The sequence below is a fragment of the Mobula hypostoma genome, chromosome 17 (assembly GCF_963921235.1).
Source record: "Mobula hypostoma chromosome 17, sMobHyp1.1, whole genome shotgun sequence".
Taxonomy (NCBI): domain Eukaryota; kingdom Metazoa; phylum Chordata; class Chondrichthyes; order Myliobatiformes; family Myliobatidae; genus Mobula; species Mobula hypostoma.
In genome coordinates this window covers 21,455,358-21,475,920 of record NC_086113.1, presented here as the reverse complement: position 1 = coordinate 21,475,920, position 20,563 = coordinate 21,455,358, and the positions used below count along the sequence as shown (strand labels likewise).

Genomic DNA, 20,563 nt, shown 5'->3' with positions numbered 1-20,563 from the left:
GGATTGTTAACTACTCTAAATCTATATGAACACATTGACATTGCAATAACTAGCCCTCCGTCTCACCCTATGATATGATTGGCATGTATGACACGTTAAAGTGCTGATTATTTTAAACAGCAATTGGAGTCTCAAGACAAACAGAGTAAAGCTTTTGTTAATAAAGTCATAGTCAGTAAAAGGTTTTAGAATGCAAGTTATTCAGTAGCAGAACTTATTACCCAGAAAAGGAAAACTCTCACAGTTTGTGAGAACTTAGTAATGCCAGCATGTAAAATTATAGTGAGTAAAATGCTAGGACAAGATGCAGTACAAGAAATTGAAGAAGTTTCACTCTTGAACAGTCGATTTATTGATGACATGTCACATGATGCTGAAGAAGTTTTGTGTGATAAACTGAAAGACAACAGCTTCTCTATCCAGGTTGATGAGTCAACAGATTTCATCAATAAATGTCATGTTGTAGCATTTGTAAGATTTTTAAATGATGATGAAATTCAAGAAAACTTTTTCTGTTGCAAAGAGCTGCCAAAACAAGCAAAGGCCAAGATATATTTAATGTTTTGTCTTCATATTTGGGAAAAAAAAGGTCTTTGTTGAAGGAACTGTGTTGGCATCTGTACTGATCTTGCCCCATCAATGGTCAGCTCCGTAAGACGTTTCGTTTCTCTTGTAAAAAAAGGAAATCCTGACAATGTCACAACATACTGCTTTCTTCACAGAGAGGCTCTGGTGTCAAAAACTCTTGGGAATGAAATGAAAAAAGTTCTGGATGTTGCTACAAAAATCGTTAACTTTATAAAACAAAGACCAGTTCGCTCGAGAATGTTTAAAAACTTGTGTGAAAACCTGAACAAAGGGCACACCAATCTCACAGAAATCCAGTGGCTTAGCAGAGGAAGAGTTCTCAACCGGGTTTTTGAGCTGAAAGGAGTACTTTCAAGAAAATCGCTGGCCAGATTTTGCTCAGTGCTTTGAAGATGAAGAATTGCTGCAGAAACTAGCCTACTTAGAAGACATTTTTCATCATATGAACCAGTTGAACAAGTCTCTGCAAAGCCCTGGAGAAAATGTTTTGACTCCAAGTGACAAGATTCTTGGATTTACAAAGAAATTGAATCTTTGGAAAAATCACGTTGCAAAAAGAAATCTTGAAATGTTTCTACTGCTGCTTGGGCTTGAGTGTGAGGAAGAATATCAGAAAATCTCAAGTCTTATTGCAAACCGCCTGGAAGAACTATAGAACAAAATTGAATAGTATTTTTCCTCCCTTTGAACACGAGTGTATGACTGTGTGAGGGATTCTTTCTCTGAATCTTCTGGTCAGTCTGAGATTTGACTTTGAGAGAAGAGGAATAACCTTGTGAGCTGCACTCTGATCATGCACTGAAGAAGAGATTTACTGACCTGCCCCTGGACAAGTTCTGAATTTCTGTGAAAGAAGAACATCCTGACATTCACGGGAAAGTAATGAACATTTTGCTGCAGTTTTCAACTTATTACATGTGTGAGCAAGCTTTTTCTTGTTTAACAAGCATCAAGAGCAAGGATAGAAATCGTCTCAGTTCAGTTGAAGGTGAAATCCACATGTGCTTATGTCAAGTTTGACCCAGAATTGAGTATTTGTGCAGCAAAAAACAAGCACAAGTTTCACACGCTAGGCTTATACTTGACCCTGATCATGTCACTTAGTAAGAAAAATATTTTTTTCAAAGTCCTGTATAAAATTGTGTCTTAGGCTATATTTTTATTCATATTGATTTGGCTTATGATTTTTAGTAACTTTACTATTCAAGATTGTCAATAAATTTTCATGTTGTAAATAGCATTAATTAAAATCAATTTACAACCTTTATTTAAATTAAATCTGTGGAGCCTAACTTTAGAAAAATTAAATCCAATTTTGGCTCAAGCCAGTTACTTAACAGAGATTTATTGTTTGTCTTGTGAGTTTTTAACATTTATGAACGAGAAAGAAAGAGAATAATTTCAAGAAAGGGAAGCTAAATTAAGTGCCTGTTTTTTCAGGAGAGATTGGCTAAAGGTTCAATCTCCACTCAAAAGAGCATTGGCAATTATTTCTGGGTTATCATATGTAAAACTCACTGATCATACTAATGTACCATGAGCTACAGGTATAATAAGTTTTATGCAGGGGTCTCTGAGACCTGGAAATTATCTCAGGGGTTCCTCCGGGGCAAAAATTTGAGAAAGGCTGCTCTAATCCAATACTGGGTCCTGCACCAACCTGCTGAGTTCCTCCAGCACCTTGTGTGTGTTGGTCAAGACTTCCATTATCTGCACTCTCTCTGGATACAGGTTCTCTGGCCTAACCATAAGACCATAAGACAAAGGAGCAGAAGTAGGCCATTTGGCCCATCGAATCTGCTCCGCCATTTTATCGTGAGCTGATCCATTCTCCTATTTAGTCCCACTCCCCCGCCTTCTCACCATAACCTTTGATGCCCTGGCTACTCAGATACCGATCAATCTCTGCCTTAAATACACTCAATGACTTGGCCTCCGCTGCTGCCCGTGGCAACAAATTCCATAGATTCACCACCCTGGGCATTGCTGACCAGATTGTTCATTTGACACAAACAAGAGAAAATCTGCAGATGCTGGAAATCCGAGCAACGCACACAAATTGCTGGAGGAACTCAGCAGCCCAGGTAGCTTCTATAGAAAAGAGTATATAGTCGTTGTTTTGGGCTGAGACCCTTCATCAGGACTCATGAAGGGCTCCTGAGTCCTGATGAAGTGTCTCAGCCTGAAACGTTGACTGTTTTTCTCTTTTCCAGAGTTGCTGCTTGGCCTGCTGAGTTCCTCCAGCAGTTTGTGTGTGTTGCTTGTCTATTTTGAGCTTGTCACAATTCCTTGTTTGGCCCATATCCCTTTAAACCTTTCCTATCCATGTGCTTGTCTAAATATCTTTTAAACATTATGGGCTTAATATGAGAGCAAGGAGTTTTAAAGCACTCTTGAGAGGGGTAAACGTTTTATACAGAGAGTGGTTGATATAGTGAATGCATGCCGGAGGAGGTGATAGAATCAGACATAACCAACATGTTTATGGTGCAACTGTAACGAAAACCAATTTCCCTCGGGATCAATAAAGAATGACTATGACTATGTTTAATTAGCATTTAGACAGACACTTAAATAGGCATGGCATAGAAGGATGTGGTCCTAATGTAAACGAGTGAGATTCTTGTAAATGTATCAAAAGGTTGGAATGGATATGGTGGGTCAAATGCTTGAAATGTTCTTCATTGGTAGGGGCATTAAGGTTAAGGCAGGATAATTGGGTTGAGAGGGAAAATAAATCAGTGGTGATCGAATGACAGAGCAGACTTGATAGGCTGAATGGCCTAATTCTGCTCCTATATCTTATAGTTTTCTGTGCTGTGCAAACCTGAGATCCTGTTTGTAGTTATCTTCATGTTTTACAAAAATCTCTGCAATGTTACTGCTCCTGAGAAGCATATTGTCACACAGTGAGAGAATGTTACGCAGCCATTGAACTTTCTACTTCTACAGGCAGAGAAAGGAGATGAAAACTTTATTTTGGGCTGCTGTCTAAATGTCTTTTCCTTTGATTAAAGAAAGCTCTTAGTGGGGCAGTTGAATGTGGTTTGATTTGAGCAATTATCCTATTATATCTACTGGAGGGCTTGACGATTGCTGTTTCAAATGAGCAGATGAAGACATTTAATTTAAATGAACATTTGTTCATTACAGCTTATTCAGTCATTGTTACAATCATCAAATAATCTCACTAGAAGCATCAGCTGAAGCATTTACTAAGAACCATTTTATTTTTAAATGTCTTTGCTCTAAGGCTATAAGAAATAGTATGCATTTTCTTTTAAATCTGTGATGCAACTCACTATTTTTTAATTAACCTTTACAGAAGAATACTTCATAGAGATTTAAAAAGCAACAACATCTTCTTGAAAAACAACATTGTAAAAATAGGTAAGAATTGCCATTGAGGTCTTTGTCCTGGTTGCATTTATAACTTTTTCTGACGTGATTTACTGACTGTGCTGCTTATAACCAAAGGAGTGACTGCAACACACCAGATTCTGTGCAAGAGATGCATTGCACTTGAACAGGTAATGTATTCCTTTGACATGCCAATTAATGAGTACCGTTTCATTCCAAACCAGGGCTTCTTCTCACGAGTAGCACTCATTTTATCACTGACACAATTTGACATACTTTCATCTGCTAGGATTTTGTTGAGAGTCTTGTAATTGATTTATACACAGTAGATGAGAAATTTGCCTTTGCTCTTTGCTGGTTGTACTTTACTCCTCAGACACTTTAAATCTCCCGGTGTTTGGAATTAAAAGTCAACCCTATCCCAACCTGCCCATCACCTTTCTGACGTTGTGCACCCACAACGTTTTCCAGGTCTGATCTGACAACTTGCCTATTAACGTAAATATAATTACCTATACGGTGCGTTTGCCTCTACTAGTTGGAGGATTGGGCTCAAGACTGCGAGGTAATGTTGCAGCTGTTTCAAATTCTGGTTAGACCACACTTTTGGAGTATTGTGTTTAGTTCTGGTTGCCTTATTATGGGAAGGATGGAAGCTTTAGAGAGGGTGCAGATGAGACTTTTACCAGAATGCTGTCTGGGTTAGAGAGCATGTTTTATGAAGATGGGTTGAGTGAGCTAAGGCTTTTCATTTCAGAATGAAGGAGGATAAGAGATGTCATGATAGAGGTGTAACCATATAACAATTACAGCACAGAAACAGGCCATCTCAGCCCTTCTAGTCCATGCCGAACTCTTACTCTCACCTAGTCCCACCGACCTGCACTCAGCCCATAACCCTCCATTCCTTTCCTGTCCATATATCCATCCAATTTAACTTTAAACGACAACATTGAACCTGCCTCAACCACTTCTGCTGGAAGCTCGTTCCACACAGCTACCACTCTCTGAGTAAAGAAGTTCCCCCTCATGTTACTCCTAAACTTTTGCTCTTTAACTTTCAACTCATGTCCTCTTGTTTGAATCTTCCCCATTCTCAATGGAAAAAGCCTATCCACGTCAACTCTATCAATCCCCCTCATAATTTTAAACTCCTCTATCAAGTCCCCCCACAACCTTCTACGCTCCAAAGAATAAAGACCTAAGAATAAAGAATAATAAAGATCTAATTTGTTCAACCTTTCTCTGTAACTTAGGAGATGAAACCCAGTATATAAGAAGTATAGATAGAGTGGACAGCCAGATACATTTTCCCAGCGAGTAAATAGGGAATATGAGGGGCATAAATTTAAGGTGATTGGAGGAAAGTGCAGGGGAACATCAGAGTTAAGTATTTTACTCAGAGAGTGGTGGGTGTGTGGATTGCACTGCCACAGATGATGGTAGAGGCAGATTCATTAGGGGGATTTAAGATTCTCTTCGATAGGCAAATGAATGAAATAAGATGTTGGAGCGAATGGTTACATTGATCTTAGAGTAGATTAAAAGATTGGCACAATGCTGCCAAAGGGCCTGCTAACTGTTATTTGTTTCATTCATATGCCAGTAAATTGTTCTGCCTTGATGAACTACATATGAGCTGGGCTAGCATGGCACAGTCTGACCTGACGCAAACCCAAATATTTAATTGGAGAATAAACTCGGCCAATTTGAGCCTGGCAAGTCAGATCCCATTGGGCTAGCACTGAGTGAACAGGATCCACTGCACCTTTCTCCTGCACAATGAGATCAGGTGTGTGGAGATGAGCGTAACACCGAGGAAAGTCGCTGGGTACAGCTGTACTCCCTGTAACCCCCTGCAGCCACAAGAAACTTTGGGATATGTGCACGCAGGAATACGGAAAAATAGGAGCAGCAGTGAGCCGCCAGGCTTCTCGAGCATGTCCCGCCATTCGTAATGATTGTGGCTGATCTGTACTGGTCTCAACTGACCTTCTGTGACAGTTCCCCATAGCACTCAATTCCTTGATCTTATCTAGCTTCACCTTAATTATATCTGATGAGAAATTCACTCCCATCACTAGCCCTCCCACTTACCAAGTTTGAATCAACCATGATTGAATGACAGAACAGACTCAATGGGCCAAATGGCCTAACTCTAATCCTGTGTCTCATGGTCTCTGAGACAAGAAATTCTGGTAGATCTGACCCCTTAATTTCATAGCTGTACCCTCTGCTCGTGAAAGCATCTTCCTTCTCCAAGCCCTTTTGGATCTCGTATTTTTGAATAAGGGCGACCCTTTCTTCTGAACTTCAAGGAATGCAGAACAGAGCTGTCTCGGCTCATCCCAGAAATTAAGCTGGTGAATCTGCATTGCTCCTAAATCATTTAATTGCATCTTTAATGCACATCTACCCCTGGCATTTTGTTCATCATCAAATTGAATGTTTTCAACAGTTACAGCTACAGCTGCCAAATGTGTGCTAAGTTCCTCCAGAATTTTCTGTATGTTACTTTGGATTTCCAGCGCCTGCAAAATATTGTGTGCTAGTTGGCTGCGTCACCTTCTGGTAGGAGTGGCCATTGCACAGGATCGGAAAAAGCTGAAGAAAGTTGTAAACTCTGCCAACTCCATCATGGGCACTAGCCTCCCCAGTGTCCACAACACCTTCAAAAGGCAATGCCTCAAAAAGGTGGCATCCATAATTCAGGACCCCCATCAACCAGGACGTGCCCTCTTCTCATCAAGGAGAAGGTACAGGAGCCTGAAGACACACACTCAATGTTTCAGGAACAGCTTCTTCCCCTCTGCCATCAGGTTTCGGAATGGACAATGAACCCATGAAGGCTCCGTCACTGTTTTACCCTCCCTTTTAGCACTACTTGTTTAATTTGATTTTCTTTATACATACATTGTAATATATAGTTTTTATTGTTATGTATTGCTATGTACTGATGCCATAAAACAACAAATTTCAAGACACATGTCCATGATAATAAACCTGATTCCGAACAGTATTTCATCTGAACTTTTCTTCCACCTTCCTTCAGGTAGTCTTTAGCGTCAGTGCCTGTGACTTGTGATGTGGGCCATTGGATGTATCCCTATGTGATTCACTGTTGGGGTGTTTGTTTGATAATGCAACAATCAGGCACTTTTCTCCCCCTCTGAGAAAAGGTGCTGTTTGTTTATTTAATGAGATACAGTGTGGAATAGGCACACCTGGCCCTTCACAATACCCTTTATGTCCAGCTGGAGAAGTCAGAATTTCACGTGACAAACATTTCATTTTTTGGTTTCATCATCTCCAAAGGCAAAATCAAGATGGACACTATGAAGACCCAGGCAGTCAGAGATTGGTTTCATCTAACGCAGACCTTCCCTTCATCATGGAAGTGGATGCCTCAGATATCGGAGTGGGTGTAGTACTGTCTCAATGGTCACCTTTGAACAGTAAACTGCACTCGTGTTCACTCTTTAGGCGGCTATCCCTGGCAGAGAGAAACTGCGACTTTGGGCATCGGGAGCTACTAGCAGTTAAGTTGGCATTGGAGGAATGGTGTCACTAGAGCAGGACAAGAACCTTTTTATTGTCTAGACAGACCACAGGAACCTGGCTTGTATTCAGGAGGCCAAGAGACTGAATTCCAGGCAGGCCAGTCTTTAACCGTCTTAGCTTTGTCGTGACCTATCGACCACGGTCAAAGAATCAAAAGCCAGATGCCTTGCCTCGTCATTTCAACAAAACCGAAGGGGAAGAGCAGCTTACCACCATTTTGCCCCAAGCTAAGGTGATAGTGACAATCAACAAGCTTGTTCCCATGGCTCAGGCACAAGGGGAGAGTCCTTAGGACAGTCCTCCAGGTAGACTGTTTGTCTCAAGCTCCGTCAGGTCAAAGGTACTCCAGTGGGGGCATTCATCGAGAACGACTGCCCACTCAGGGAATGCTGGGACCCTCGAGTTCATCAAGAGAAGGGACTGGTGGCCTGGAATGCCAAAGGATGTTTCACAATACGTATAGGCGTGCAAGGAGCTCCGTACCCAACCTCAAAGGGCTCCTTCATCCTCTACCTGTTCCAGGCAGACCATGGGCGCACATCTCCATGGACTTTGTCACAGGCCTTCTACCTTCCGGGGGGAAGACTGTCATCATGATAATTGTCGATGAGTTTTCAAGGGCCTGCAAATTCATTGCCTTGGACAAGCTACCAACTGTGGTAGAGACAGTCCTGGACCAGGTCTTCAGAATCCATCGTTTTCGGGTGGACATAGTCACGGATTGTAGTCCACAATTTGCATCATGTTTCTGGAGGGCATTCTGTAAACTGGCTGAGGCAACAGCAAGTCTCTCCTTTTGGTTTCACCTGCAGTCCAATGGCCAGATGGACCGGGTCAGCCATCATTTGGAATGACCCCCAAGATGCCTGGCCTCAGAAAGACCTGGCAAGTGGTGCAACCATGTGATGTGGGCAGAGGTCACCCACAACACTTTACAGTATTTGGCGCACGTGATGTCCCCGTTAGAGTACCAATTTAGGTATTCTCTACCACGCTTCCTTGAACAGGAGGCCAGGTTAGGATTCCTGCGGACTGAAGATCTTGTCAAACGCTGCAAGCAGGAATGGACTAGGGCAAGGGAGCTTTTGCTGGCCTCTACCCAGAGCTGGAAAGCAAGGCTAATCGCAGAACACTGAGACCCTCCCTGCAGCTTGGGAAACAGGTTTGGCTGTCCACTCAGGATTTGCCTTTCTGAGTCTACAAAGTTGGTACCCAACTTCACCAGACCCTTCAAGCTTCTCAAGAAATTAAACCTGGTGATTTGCAGCTTACAGGTCCCAAAACCCTGAAGATCAATCTCACTTTCCACATCACTTAATTAAAACCTGTCATCACCAGTCCCTTAGCCGCCCCCCCCCCACCACCTAGGTTTATCGATGGGGAACAAGTCTCCAATGAGAATTTTGGTCTCATGAAATTTTCGGGGTGTTTAGCAATAGCCTGTGGACTGGGAGGGATTCAGACCCGAGGAGAGGTGTTGAGTGCCTGAAAATGACATCTTGGATCTGGTTCTCAACCATTCCCACCATCACTGTCTCTCCAAGCAGCCAGGGTTGTCAGGAGACAGCCGTAGGGGAGGGGTGGGGGGTTCTGTTACGAGACACACCCAACCATGCCAGCTTCTGGGATTTGGATGCTCTAACTCTCTGGAGTGTGGATAGCTGGCATAGCCCCTTTAAGGGTGCAGAACCATCCCGCTAATTGGCAATCATGTTTTGGCGCCAGGTATTCAATATTTAAAGAGCACCTGAACAGAGCTCGTAAGCCCAACTAGAGATATCGTCTAGAATTTTGTTTGTGCTCAGTTCTCAGTCCAGGTTTATACCGTGTCTTGAACCTTTTCTCGAACACTCCAGCATTGGGTCCTAACCATCCTTGTCAAGGTCTCTCGTTATGAAAGTCGGAATTACCTTCAGCACAAGCTGGTATCTGCAAGTGAGAAATTGAGTCGCCAAGTGGTTTATGATTTCCCTCCTCTACTTGTCGGCCAGTTTGTAGCTCTGGGGTATCTGAAAGTTTACGTTATGATGTTTTCGCCAGGTGGATGGCAATGTAAGTGGAGTGTGCTAGAACCTTCACAGCTTCCAAGTCAACAGAGACTATAAGTTGTGAAGGTGGTGGGATGTGATGAGGAGGAATAGTTGCAAAAATACCATCATTTTAGTATATTTATTTATTTTGCATTTGCCCAGATTGTTGTCTTCTGCACATTGGTTGTTTGTCAGTCTTAGTGTACAGTATAGCTTTTCATTTATTCTATTGTATTTTTGTGCTACTGTAAATGCCTGCAATAAAATGAATGTCGTGTAGTATGTATTGACACATGCACACTTCGGTAATAAATTGACTTAGAACTTTGAATTTTCAATTTTTAGCCTGTGCCAGCTTGAAATCAGAAGCAGGTATCTCAAACATGTCCACGAGAGTTAAGACATAGGCATGTGTTCCTTCTTGTTATGGAGTTCTGTCTCTGGTCAACTTTATGGTGCATAGAAGAGGGAATGTACCAGCAAGTGTGGTGCAGTCTTGTTTGGCTGATGCAGCTGCCACGGTGAAATAGCTGGCAGCAGTGCATGCAATCTGTTGGATGTGGGTGTGAGACTTGATGCCGTGGTAAGTATGTGAAGATGAAGTGAAGCATGCAGATATTCGGCCTGAATCATGAGTGGCAGGGGCATGGTGAATTGATAGCAGTGACTGAGAATGGTGGTGAGCTGATGGAATTTGCAAATGCTTGCGCTGACCTTGATCTCTCGTGTGAGGTCACTGAACATCTTGCACCTGACCCTGACTTGCACACCACCACCTTCCACTGTCCTCTGAACATATGTGGAGTGTCTCCAAGCCCCGTCCAGAGAAAGGATGTCTCCAGTTCTAGCATTCGAGAGCCACTGAGCTTGTGTCATTCTCTTTGCTTGTCAGGTCAGAATCATTAGTGGAGTGTTTGCCGTTGCCAGCTCCTGCTCCAGCTGCAGTCCACAACCTCTTTAAAAGATCTGGCTTGGATCTGAGCAGTGCAGTCTTGCTTTAAGTGGTTCCTTTATGCTATTAATCTTCTGCTATCTATCCAACCAGTCAACAGAAAGGGTAGCGCTGGATGGAACTGAAATAATCAGGCTGCATGATTATCTTTTTTTGGTGTCTATCGAGTTTGACATTGATTAACTCCGATTCACTTTCCACCTGGCCTGCTGAGTATTTCCAGCATTTCCTGATAATAATCCATCTTTAAAATGACCACAGAGATTTGCCTTTCCACTAAATACTGCTTTTCTTTTAATGTGACTTCCGCCTCTGCAAAACCTCTGGAGCCAGATAAGGGATAATTATAAATGAGGGTGGATTGTTAATAATCTTGATGATCAAACCATTTGTGTGTATCATTGTCATTGTCTGCTTTTAGATACCTTGTTAATTTTATTGTCATTGTGCGAATTTGATCAAAGTAGTGGCATAATTCAGGACTGTTTCCTGTGCTTCTGACAGATTTTTCAGCTGATGACTCCTTTACCAGTCTCATGCACTAGAATAGCAAATAATCTGATGGGCTGTTATCTTTTTGATTACTTGCATAAACCTGCACTGATATCCAGGAGATGTTCAGAGGTGGATTTTACACTGCTGGAGAGTTTTGAAAGTGTGATTGTCAGGTCTGGATAAGTTGGCAGCTATCTTTCTGATTAGTTCTCTGAGACTTACAAGAATCAGGAAATAATGGGATTGGATGGAAAATCAATCAGATCTGGAGTCAGCCATGATGACTGAATGATAGAATAATCCCATGTGCCCAGGTGTCCTATTCTAGACCTATTTTCTATATCCTCCTCATTTAATACCCTATAATTCCAAAAGTCTATCAAACTTGGTCTTGATAGAAAATTCAGTTCTGTATCCTCCACATATTGGAACAAAATTGTAAACTATCTGAATAAAACTACCTTCTTTAAATCAGCCTACATTTGGCAATCTAGTCAGCCTTGTTCCTGCCTTTTGCCTGTTGCCCTGCAAACTTTTCTTTCCGATACTCGCTCAGCATCCTTTGAATGTTACAGTTGAAGCTGTCTTCACTACCACCCCAGCAGAGCTTTCCAGACCTAATCACAAATGCATACAAAGACAAAAAGTTTTTTGCCTCTCACCTTCATTCAGTAACCCTGGTTGTTGCTCCCTCTGCCCATTAGAACAGTTTCTCTCTATCTGCTCTGTCTACCCCATTCATGGTTTAAAATGCCTCCATCAGACCCTCCTTGCAATCCCCTCTGTTCTGAGAGCAACTAACACCCCTCATCAGTGGAATAGCTCTGCTAAGTCTCTTCAGCACCTTTACCAAAGTTTTTATATCTTCCCTAAAGTCTGATACCCAGAATCAGACACAATACTCCCGTGACGTGACGAAAGACATTCATGGATATTAGGCCATTCCAGGTCAGTGAGTCCCAGGATCAGAATCCATGTGAGCAGGGGGCATGAAAGCAGGACAATTGACAAGCCTGGAATTCGAGTTTGGGGTCCCATCCAGTGGTGGGGGTGGGGGGGGGGGTTGATACCAAAGATTGAAGCCCGAGGGTTGATCAAAAATTGAAGCTCGATGGTCAAAGCTTGGGGACAGCAGACTTGGAGTTAGACTACTGCCTATATGTGAATGGGAGTGTGGGAGGGAGGAAGGAGGCTTGTTTTGATGGTGTTTCCTCACTGCTGTGTTGCTGCTGGAATGTATGGCCCCCCAGCGCATTCATAGATTGTTAATACAAATGACGAATTTCACTGTATGTTTCCAGGTAGAGTACTGTGCAAAAGTCTTAGGCACATATATATGGGTAGGGTGCCTAAGACTTTTGCACAGTGCTGCTGCCACAAAAAAAAACTTCACGACGTGTGAGTGATGATAAACCTGGTTCTGATATGGGTCTCTACTGTGGACTGAGAGTGGACAGGAAGAGAGGAGGGAGCGGGAAGCACCAGAACGACATTCTGTAATGATCAATAAACCAATTGTTTGGATTCAAAAGACTTTGCCTGGTGTCTCAGGGCAGGGTGTGTCTGCATCTGGGCCACCCCACTGCTACCTGTCCCACACCCCTCCCACAGCGCTCCACCCTCACCATTCCCCAACCTCCTTTGCTCCCATCAGATTTACAAATTCGCTCTGTGCTCCACGTTGACAAATACAGTACTGTGCAAAAGTTTTAGACACCCTTGCTATGTGCAGTGTATGTGCCACACGCACAAAGTGCTGAAGGAAATCAGTGGATCAGGCAGCATCTATGGAAAGGAGTAAACAGTTGACCCTTCATCAGGACTCTATACCCAAGACCTTTGCACGGTACTGTACATGTGATAAATAAAATTGATTCTGAGAATCATCATGACTTCCTTCCTCTTATGTTTACTGCCGCTATTTTAAAGCCAATAATCCCATTATGATTTTCTGACTAATTTCTTAACCTGCCTTGCTATCTTCAACAAACTTTGTACATATAATCACGAGATTTCTCCGTTCTTCTACCCATTTTAGAATCACATTAAGGATGTCTTTTTTTCCAAATCAAAGGGAAGTGCACAACTGGATTTTCCAAAGTTCTGTGTATTGACCACTGATTTTCTTAATATGTGCAAATACAGACAAAGCAAAGCTATGAGGAACGGCAAACAGTAATTTCAAATAGACGTACTGATGCAATGGGTAGGCAGATTAAATTAGATTGGCTCTTTGTCACATGTACATCAAAGGATACGGTGAAATATGTCATTCCCGTCAATGATCAACACAGTTCGAGGATGTGCTGGGGGAAAATGTTGCCATGCTTTTGGTGCTCACGACTTACTAAACTGTACACCTTTAGAATGTGGGAGGAAACTAGAGCACCCAGTGGAAACTCATGGGGTCAGGGGGAGATGGTGCAAGCTCCTTACAGACAGCGACGGGAATTGATCTCTGGCGCTGTGATGCATTTTGCTAGTCATTATGCTACTGTGCCATCCAGACGGTAACATTCAGAAATACTAGATTGTATCCCTTTCTGTTCTAATTTCATTTTAATTGCATTTAGCCTGTCTTGTACCCACTATTCTCTCTGAGCTGCACGGTCGCGCAGTGACTGAAATGCTCCCATGCACATAGCTTTCGTTGCCATGCAGCTGAATTTTTTTTTATATAATGATTTATTAAAGTGCCACACAGTTTTCAGGCTGATTTTTTTTTAGAAAAAAAAATCCTGCTCAGAGAAATGGCTGGTCTGTGCGGTTGCAAAATAATAGAGAAAACATTGTTCCTGCTGATGGGTTTCGGCCCAAAATGTCGACTGTACTCTTTTCCTAGATGTTGCCTGGCCTGCTGAGTTCCTCCAGCATTTTGTGGGAATGTTGCTAGTATTCTTCATCAATTTTTAGCCCATGTAGAATCTTCACTAAATCTTCGCTGATATAATCCAGCATCATCTTCATCCTTGGTGAAGACTGGTGTGTAGCACTCTGAATATCTCAGCTCATGCCCTCTGGCACCATGGGTACATTTCCTTTTTCGTTCAGTTGTTGTTTTCCAGCTAGAGGAAACTATCTTCTGAAATCTGAAGCCATTCTGCCATCTAATTATTTGCTAGTCGGTGCATGAGTCAAAGAAATCAGCACTTGAAAGACCTGTGAGGAATGTGGGAGATAAATTTTGGCTTTAAATTATGAGAAGTTTACATTCAGCCATAGAATTTTGCATCTGAAGCAAGAAAGCATTGTGGGCCAAAGGGCGTGTTGCTGTTCCATGTTCTTTCTGGCCAACAACTACAGTCTACAAATCAGTGAATTTGAATGAATCAAGGACAGTGGAAGCAGACAGACCAATTGCCGTCGTCCTTGTCATGAGGGAAGAGATGGAGGCTGCTGTTTTATGAAGAAACTGTGTTCTTCATTTTGTGAGTTAAAGTTGCTTTGCTTGATCAGTGTTTTAAAGGAGACACAATGATGCTCCAGGTAATCTGCTGGACTAATTTCCAAATAAGAAGTTATTTGTGAGGTGTTCTTTGGTTGGATATAACTGCTGGGGTCTGTATCTGTTTTGTGTGATTCAAGCTGGTTGCTGATTGAGAACAAAGAGCCATAAATTACCAATTGTCACTTGCAGGGAAGAGGGCAACAAATGGATGCTGGCCTGGAGCAGAGCCAATAAAAAGGTGTTAAAAGTCAGGCACATGACCTATAGCCAATGACACTGGGATGTAACATTTGAATTGGTAAGGAATGAATATGTAGCCCCCTGGTAAGCCTCAGGCTCACTCAGCTCGCTTCCGCCTGGGGAGGGTAGCCTTTGGCCCCACCAAACTGGGTAATCAAGTTTGGGTGGATGCTGTGTGTTGTGTCCCCTGTGTAACATCAGTACCCCGAAATAACATTCAGTCCACAATGTCCGGTTAAATGATTAAGATTTTATATTTAAGTATGGGGTTAGTAGAGAACAAAAGAAAAGGAAAACAAATAAAAGGCGCCAATAATCTCAGCAACATTTCCAATGCACAAACTTTGGAGCTCACAGATTCCCTGTCGCTGATCCTCCTTCACTTGCCATCGACCCCTGGGCTCCCGCCCAGGCCCAGCGGGTCCGGCAGCTATCTCCTAAAGCCACATCTTCTATCTTCATCCTTCTCGCGCCTTCTTCCCAAAAACACGCACATCACAATAACTTACAGACACACAGAAAGAATAACATCTATCCCAATTGGTTTGTTCATCCTCTTATCAACAACATAATCCAAACAAACTGCTAGCGGCAGGACTTTCTCAGCAGTTAACATAACAAAGAAGCCACTTCAATTATAACATAACAAAGAAGCCATTTTAATTAGAGCAACATAAAAGAAGAAACCCCTTACAAATATAAAAGCAGACACTTCAAGTGTGCTGGTAGTAGTAACTCTGCAGGAGAACAACCATCGCGGATGAGGTGGACCCCACGGACATGGAGATTCGAAACAGGGCTACGAGGGACGTGTGGTCAGCAGCAGAAACTCCTTTTTGCTGGTATTATATTTTCTATTTTTTTTTGACTGTTCATGGAAGGTCAGGGGAAACTCAACAGGTGTGCACTCAGGTACTTGGTTGTGCAAGTTCATGTGTTCTTCCATTGAGACAATAAAGGTACTTGTCGGTAACTACAGATCTCTCTGTGCCTCACTGATCATTATTACAAGGAATGTTCTAAACAGGAAGTTTTTCTTTCTTTCAAGGAGACTTTGGGGTATCTCGCCTTCTGATGGGTTCATGTGACCTGGCGACTACGTTTACTGGAACACCCTATTACATGAGTCCAGAGTTATTCAGCCACCAAGGATATGATTCCAAGTCTGACATATGGTAAGTGGGTTGTCATTAAGTTCTGGTGAATTATTTCCAATTCTGACAACTTATAACAAATCTGCACGTGCAATTCTTTCAGGTCTACCTTCATTTAGCTAATACTGTCACAGGGACTGACCTTTCTGTGGAGTTGCTGCTTAGGTTGTTAAAGCTAAAGACTAATCCTGGTTCACTGGGAGGTCACCCTCAGGACAAGTAATCAACATGTACGGCACATCGTGCCTATGCCAACCAAAAAAGAGCAATTTTAGGTAACCTCATTTTTCAACTCATCATCTTGCAGCTGCTCATGCAGGCACTTTTAAATTGTGGTAGGTAGTTCTGCCTTCACAATACTTTCAGGCAGTACCCTTCAGACCTAAGCCACCCTCTGGATGATTTTTTTCAGCTATTTTTAATACTATCAGCTATTTTACAATTATGTCCATGTTTGCTAGTCAGATCAATCAACCATTGTGTCAACAGCCTGTCCAGTTATTAATCTTCCTGCAAAGGGAAATGTATCTTTCCTGTTCACCCCATGAAAGGACTTTCATAATATTATACACATAATAAATATCCCTTCAAACCCTCCTGTTAAAAAGAATAATGAACTTTATGTCCCAGCTGAAATGTGCAAGATTATTTTGAGCACAAGCAAGGGATTTTTTTGTGAAGCCCCTGGTCTCTCCTTTACCACCTGTGATGGTGGGATTTCAAATGGGATCCTGTGGTATTTTGCAAAGCTATTCCTGACTTCCCTGCAATAGAAGAGATAGAGGCTTTTGTGCCAGCCATGGGGCTTTTCTACGTTGCTGCAAAGGAAAGCGAATAACAAACATCTTTTATTGAAGGTGGTCTACTGGTGTCTAATAGTGATGACTGATGCAATAATGTATTTGAAGTCATATCACATATACACAGTTCTTAAAGGTCTATGTGTATCCTCTGTATATAGATAAGCTTTATTTGTCATGTGTACAGTACATTGAAACATATAGCGAAATGTCTTGTTTGCGTCAAATCAGGTTAACAAGGATCGTGCTTGGGGCAGCCAGCAAGCATTGCCGTGCTTCCTGCGCTAACATCGCACGCCCATAATTTAGTAACCCTACCCATACCGTACGTCGTTGGAATGTGGGAGGAATTCAGAGCACCCAGAGGAAACCCTCAAAGCCAAGGGGAGAGTTCCTTACAGACAGCAACGGGAATTGAACCCCGATTAGTGATTGTGCTAGCTGCTGTATGACTGTGCTGACGTCATACTGTACATATATACTCCCTGTATGTCCTCACTTTCTTAAGCCTACCTTATCAGTGGTCCTGGAGATGGGGGAGGGTTGGTATAAATCCCACAGTTTGAGGAGCTCCAGAATCTTGTCTCCACAAAATCCATCAGCTCTGGATATTTTATGCATCTGATGCCCATGGTCGTATGTAGGCAGCTCTAGCTGTCATTGACTGATTTAGTACAGAAACAGGCCCTTTGATCTACCACATCTATTCTAACCATCTAGAATTTTTCTATACTAAACTCATTTACCAACACATGGCCCATTGCCTTTTTGTGCTATGGGGACTCGTATACTTCACCAGGTGTTTTATCTACCATGACTCTATCTATCTCTACCACCTTAAGCAGCAGGTTCCAAATTTCAACCACCCTTAGGATGAAAAAAATCTTTTACAGATCTTCTCAAAACCTCTTCCTCTTCACCCTAAATGTGCTCTCTTGCCTTAAGTACCTCTGGCATGGAGAAATGTTTCTTACTCTCCACCCTTGTGTACACCTCATAGTTTTATGTGCTTCAGTCATTTCCTCCCTCAGCAAACGCAGCCAGTCCAGACTCTCCTCATGTCCGAAACATTCCATCCCAGATAAATCTCCTCTGTGTTCTCCCCAATGCACTCTCACATTATTCCTAGCGTGCAGCGATCAAAACATTGCACAATATTTATCAGTGGCCCAAATGATAGTTTAAAAAGTTGTACCAAGATCTCCCTGCATTTACATTCTACCTTGACCTATGAAAGTAAACAGCAAGTATGGCTTTTTTCACCACCCTATCTACCTCTGGTGCCTTCTTCATGGATCTCAGCTCTTGTAGATCAAGTCCCTTTTGCCTTTTAGTACTCCTTTGGCCCACACCATTCATTTCGTATTCATGAGCATCTCAAAATGGGTGGCATGGTAGCATAGTGCTTAACACAACACTTTACAGTGCCAGTGACACAGGTTCAATTCCTGCCCCTGCCTGTAAGGAGTTTGTATGTTCTCCCCGTGACTGTCTGGGTTTTCTCTGGGTTTTGCAGTAAATAATTCCTTATTAATGTATTACTATACAAAATAACTTCAATATAAATCATCATAGGTAAAGTAATTGATAATGGTTTATTTTGTGTTGTTTTGTCATTGGCATGTGTACTTTGATACAATTAAAAAAAGCATTTTGCTCTGCATGCTTTCTTGACAGATTATTCCACACTCAAGTACGTTAAGGCAGTAAAAAGAAAACAAAATGCAGAATATACACTCATTGGCCACTTTATTAGGTACAAGAGTGGAATGTGGCGTGGTCTTCTGCTGGCTGCAGCCTATCCACTTCAAGGATCAACATGCTGTGTGGTCAGAGATGCTCTTCTACACACCACTGTTGCTTCCTGTCAGCTTGAACCAGTCTGGCCATTCTCCTGTGAGCTATCTCAATTACAAAGCGTCCTTGCCTACAGAACTGCCACAAGCTGGATTTTTAAAAATTCTTTTGCACCATTCTCTGTAAACTCTATAAGAGTGTCGTGTGTGAAAATCCTAGTAGATCAGCAGTTGCTGAGATACTCCAATCACCCCGTCTGGCCTTAACAAGCATTCCATTGTCAAAGTTACTTAGATCATAGTTCTCCCCCATTCTGATGTTTGATCTGAACAACATTAACTGGTAAGATGGCAGTGCGTTCAATCGCAGCAGCTTCTGCAGGGTCAACCAAAGGTGTTATTGTTCATTTTAAATGTATTTTTTATGCTCACAAGATCCTGATGAACATTAAGAACTTAAAGTACTGCAGATCTACCCCATCAGCAATTTGTTCGTTGGTGGTGAAAATGAGGGAACTGGGCTTGGAGCGAATCGTGCTGCGGTCTATGTCAGAGAGGCATCAGAGGAGTCACTGAGTGAGGGCTGTGTGCGGTCCAATGCGAGTGTTCCTCTTGGCCCCTTTTCTTTTGATTGCAAAATCCTTTTGGGCATTAATGTGGAATGCTGCAAGTATGATTCACTGATTTATTGGTGGACTGCAGGGGTACTGTGTGGCCTCAAGCCCCGGTTACTTGTTTACAGCCATCCAGAAGACAGCCATCGAAGGCGGTGTAGCACAGCTTCCAAGCTGGAGTCTGTACTGCCTCCCAGTGTTTGCCCTGCAGAAGATGAACTGTGTTGTGTTTGACTGCAGACTCCTGTAACATTCATGCACTCGGGGCCTTGGACTATATATTTTTTGTGTGACTATATTTTACTGGAATCTTATGTGTGCTTGCCATCTTATATGTGCCCTTTGCTGTATGTGACTGTTGGTACTTTGTTTTGCACCTTGACCTGGGAGTAACTCTGTTTCATTTGGCTGTATTCACATACGGTTGAATGACAATTGATCTTGAACTGAACCTCTTGGCAATCTCTAAATACTTTTATGCATTGCGTTGCTGCCGCATGGTGTTTTCGCCCACAGCATTGCCGCTCACTGGATGTTATTTGTTTCTCGCACCATTCTCTCTAAACTTTTAGAAGGAACTGACATAGGATCTGAAGATGTAGAATCCTTCTGGGTAGAGTTGAGAAACTGCAAGAGTAAAAAGATGCTGATGGGAGTTATATACAGGCCTCCAAGCAGTAGTCATGAAGTAGGGTACAAATTACAATGTGAATTAGAACAGGCACGTCAAAAAGGGCGATGTTATGGCAGTCATGGGGGATTTCAAAATGCTGGTAGATTGGGAAAATCAGGTTATGCTGGATCCCAAGAGAGGGCATTTGCAGAATCTCTGAGATGGGTTTTTAGAGCAGCTTGTGGTTGGATCCACTTGGAAGAAAGCAATTCTGGATTGGGTGTTGTGTAATCAACCAGGTTAGATTAGGGAGCTTAAAGTTAAGGAACGTTTAGGAGGTAGTAATCATAATTTGACAGACTTCACCCTGCAGTTTAAGAAGGAGAAGATAAAGTCTGATATATTAGTATCACAGTAAAGTAATGGGATTACACAGGCATGAGAGAGGAGCTGGACGAAGCTGATTGGAAGGGCACACTAGCAGGGATAACGGCAGGATAAAAGTGGCTGGACTTTCTGGGAGCAATTTGGAAGGTGCAGAATAGATATAATAGAAAGATGAAAAAGTATTGTTATGGGAGGATGACACAACCATGGCTGACAATGAAAGTCAAAGACAGTATAAAAGCAAAAGAGTGTAATATAATATAGCAAAAATTAGCGGGAAGTTAGGAGATTGGGAACACTTAAAAACCACTGAAACAAATAGAAAAAGTCATAAAGAGATGAAATGTGAAGGGAAGCTGGGCAATAATATAAAGGAGAATACCAAACATTATTTCTGATATATAAAAAGTAGGAAAAAAAAAGAGGTGACAGTGGATATCAGATCTTAGGGGAAGTCTTGCCTGACAAATCTGTTGAAAGGTCTTTGTGGAAATAATAGGCATGATGAACACAGGAGAGTCAGTT

The 20,563-nt window shown here is 42.2% G+C and overlaps 1 protein-coding gene across 1 annotated transcript in view; it reads left to right on the top strand.

The window, feature by feature from the left end:
* The window catches only part of nek11 (NIMA-related kinase 11), a 331,369-nt gene that overhangs the window by 128,348 nt on the left and 182,458 nt on the right, over positions 1 to 20,563 (top strand). The window contains exons 4-5 of the mRNA XM_063069323.1: positions 3,914 to 3,978; positions 15,723 to 15,849. Coding sequence (XP_062925393.1) covers positions 3,914 to 3,978; positions 15,723 to 15,849 — 192 coding nt within the window. The remainder of the gene's footprint in view (positions 1 to 3,913; positions 3,979 to 15,722; positions 15,850 to 20,563) is intronic.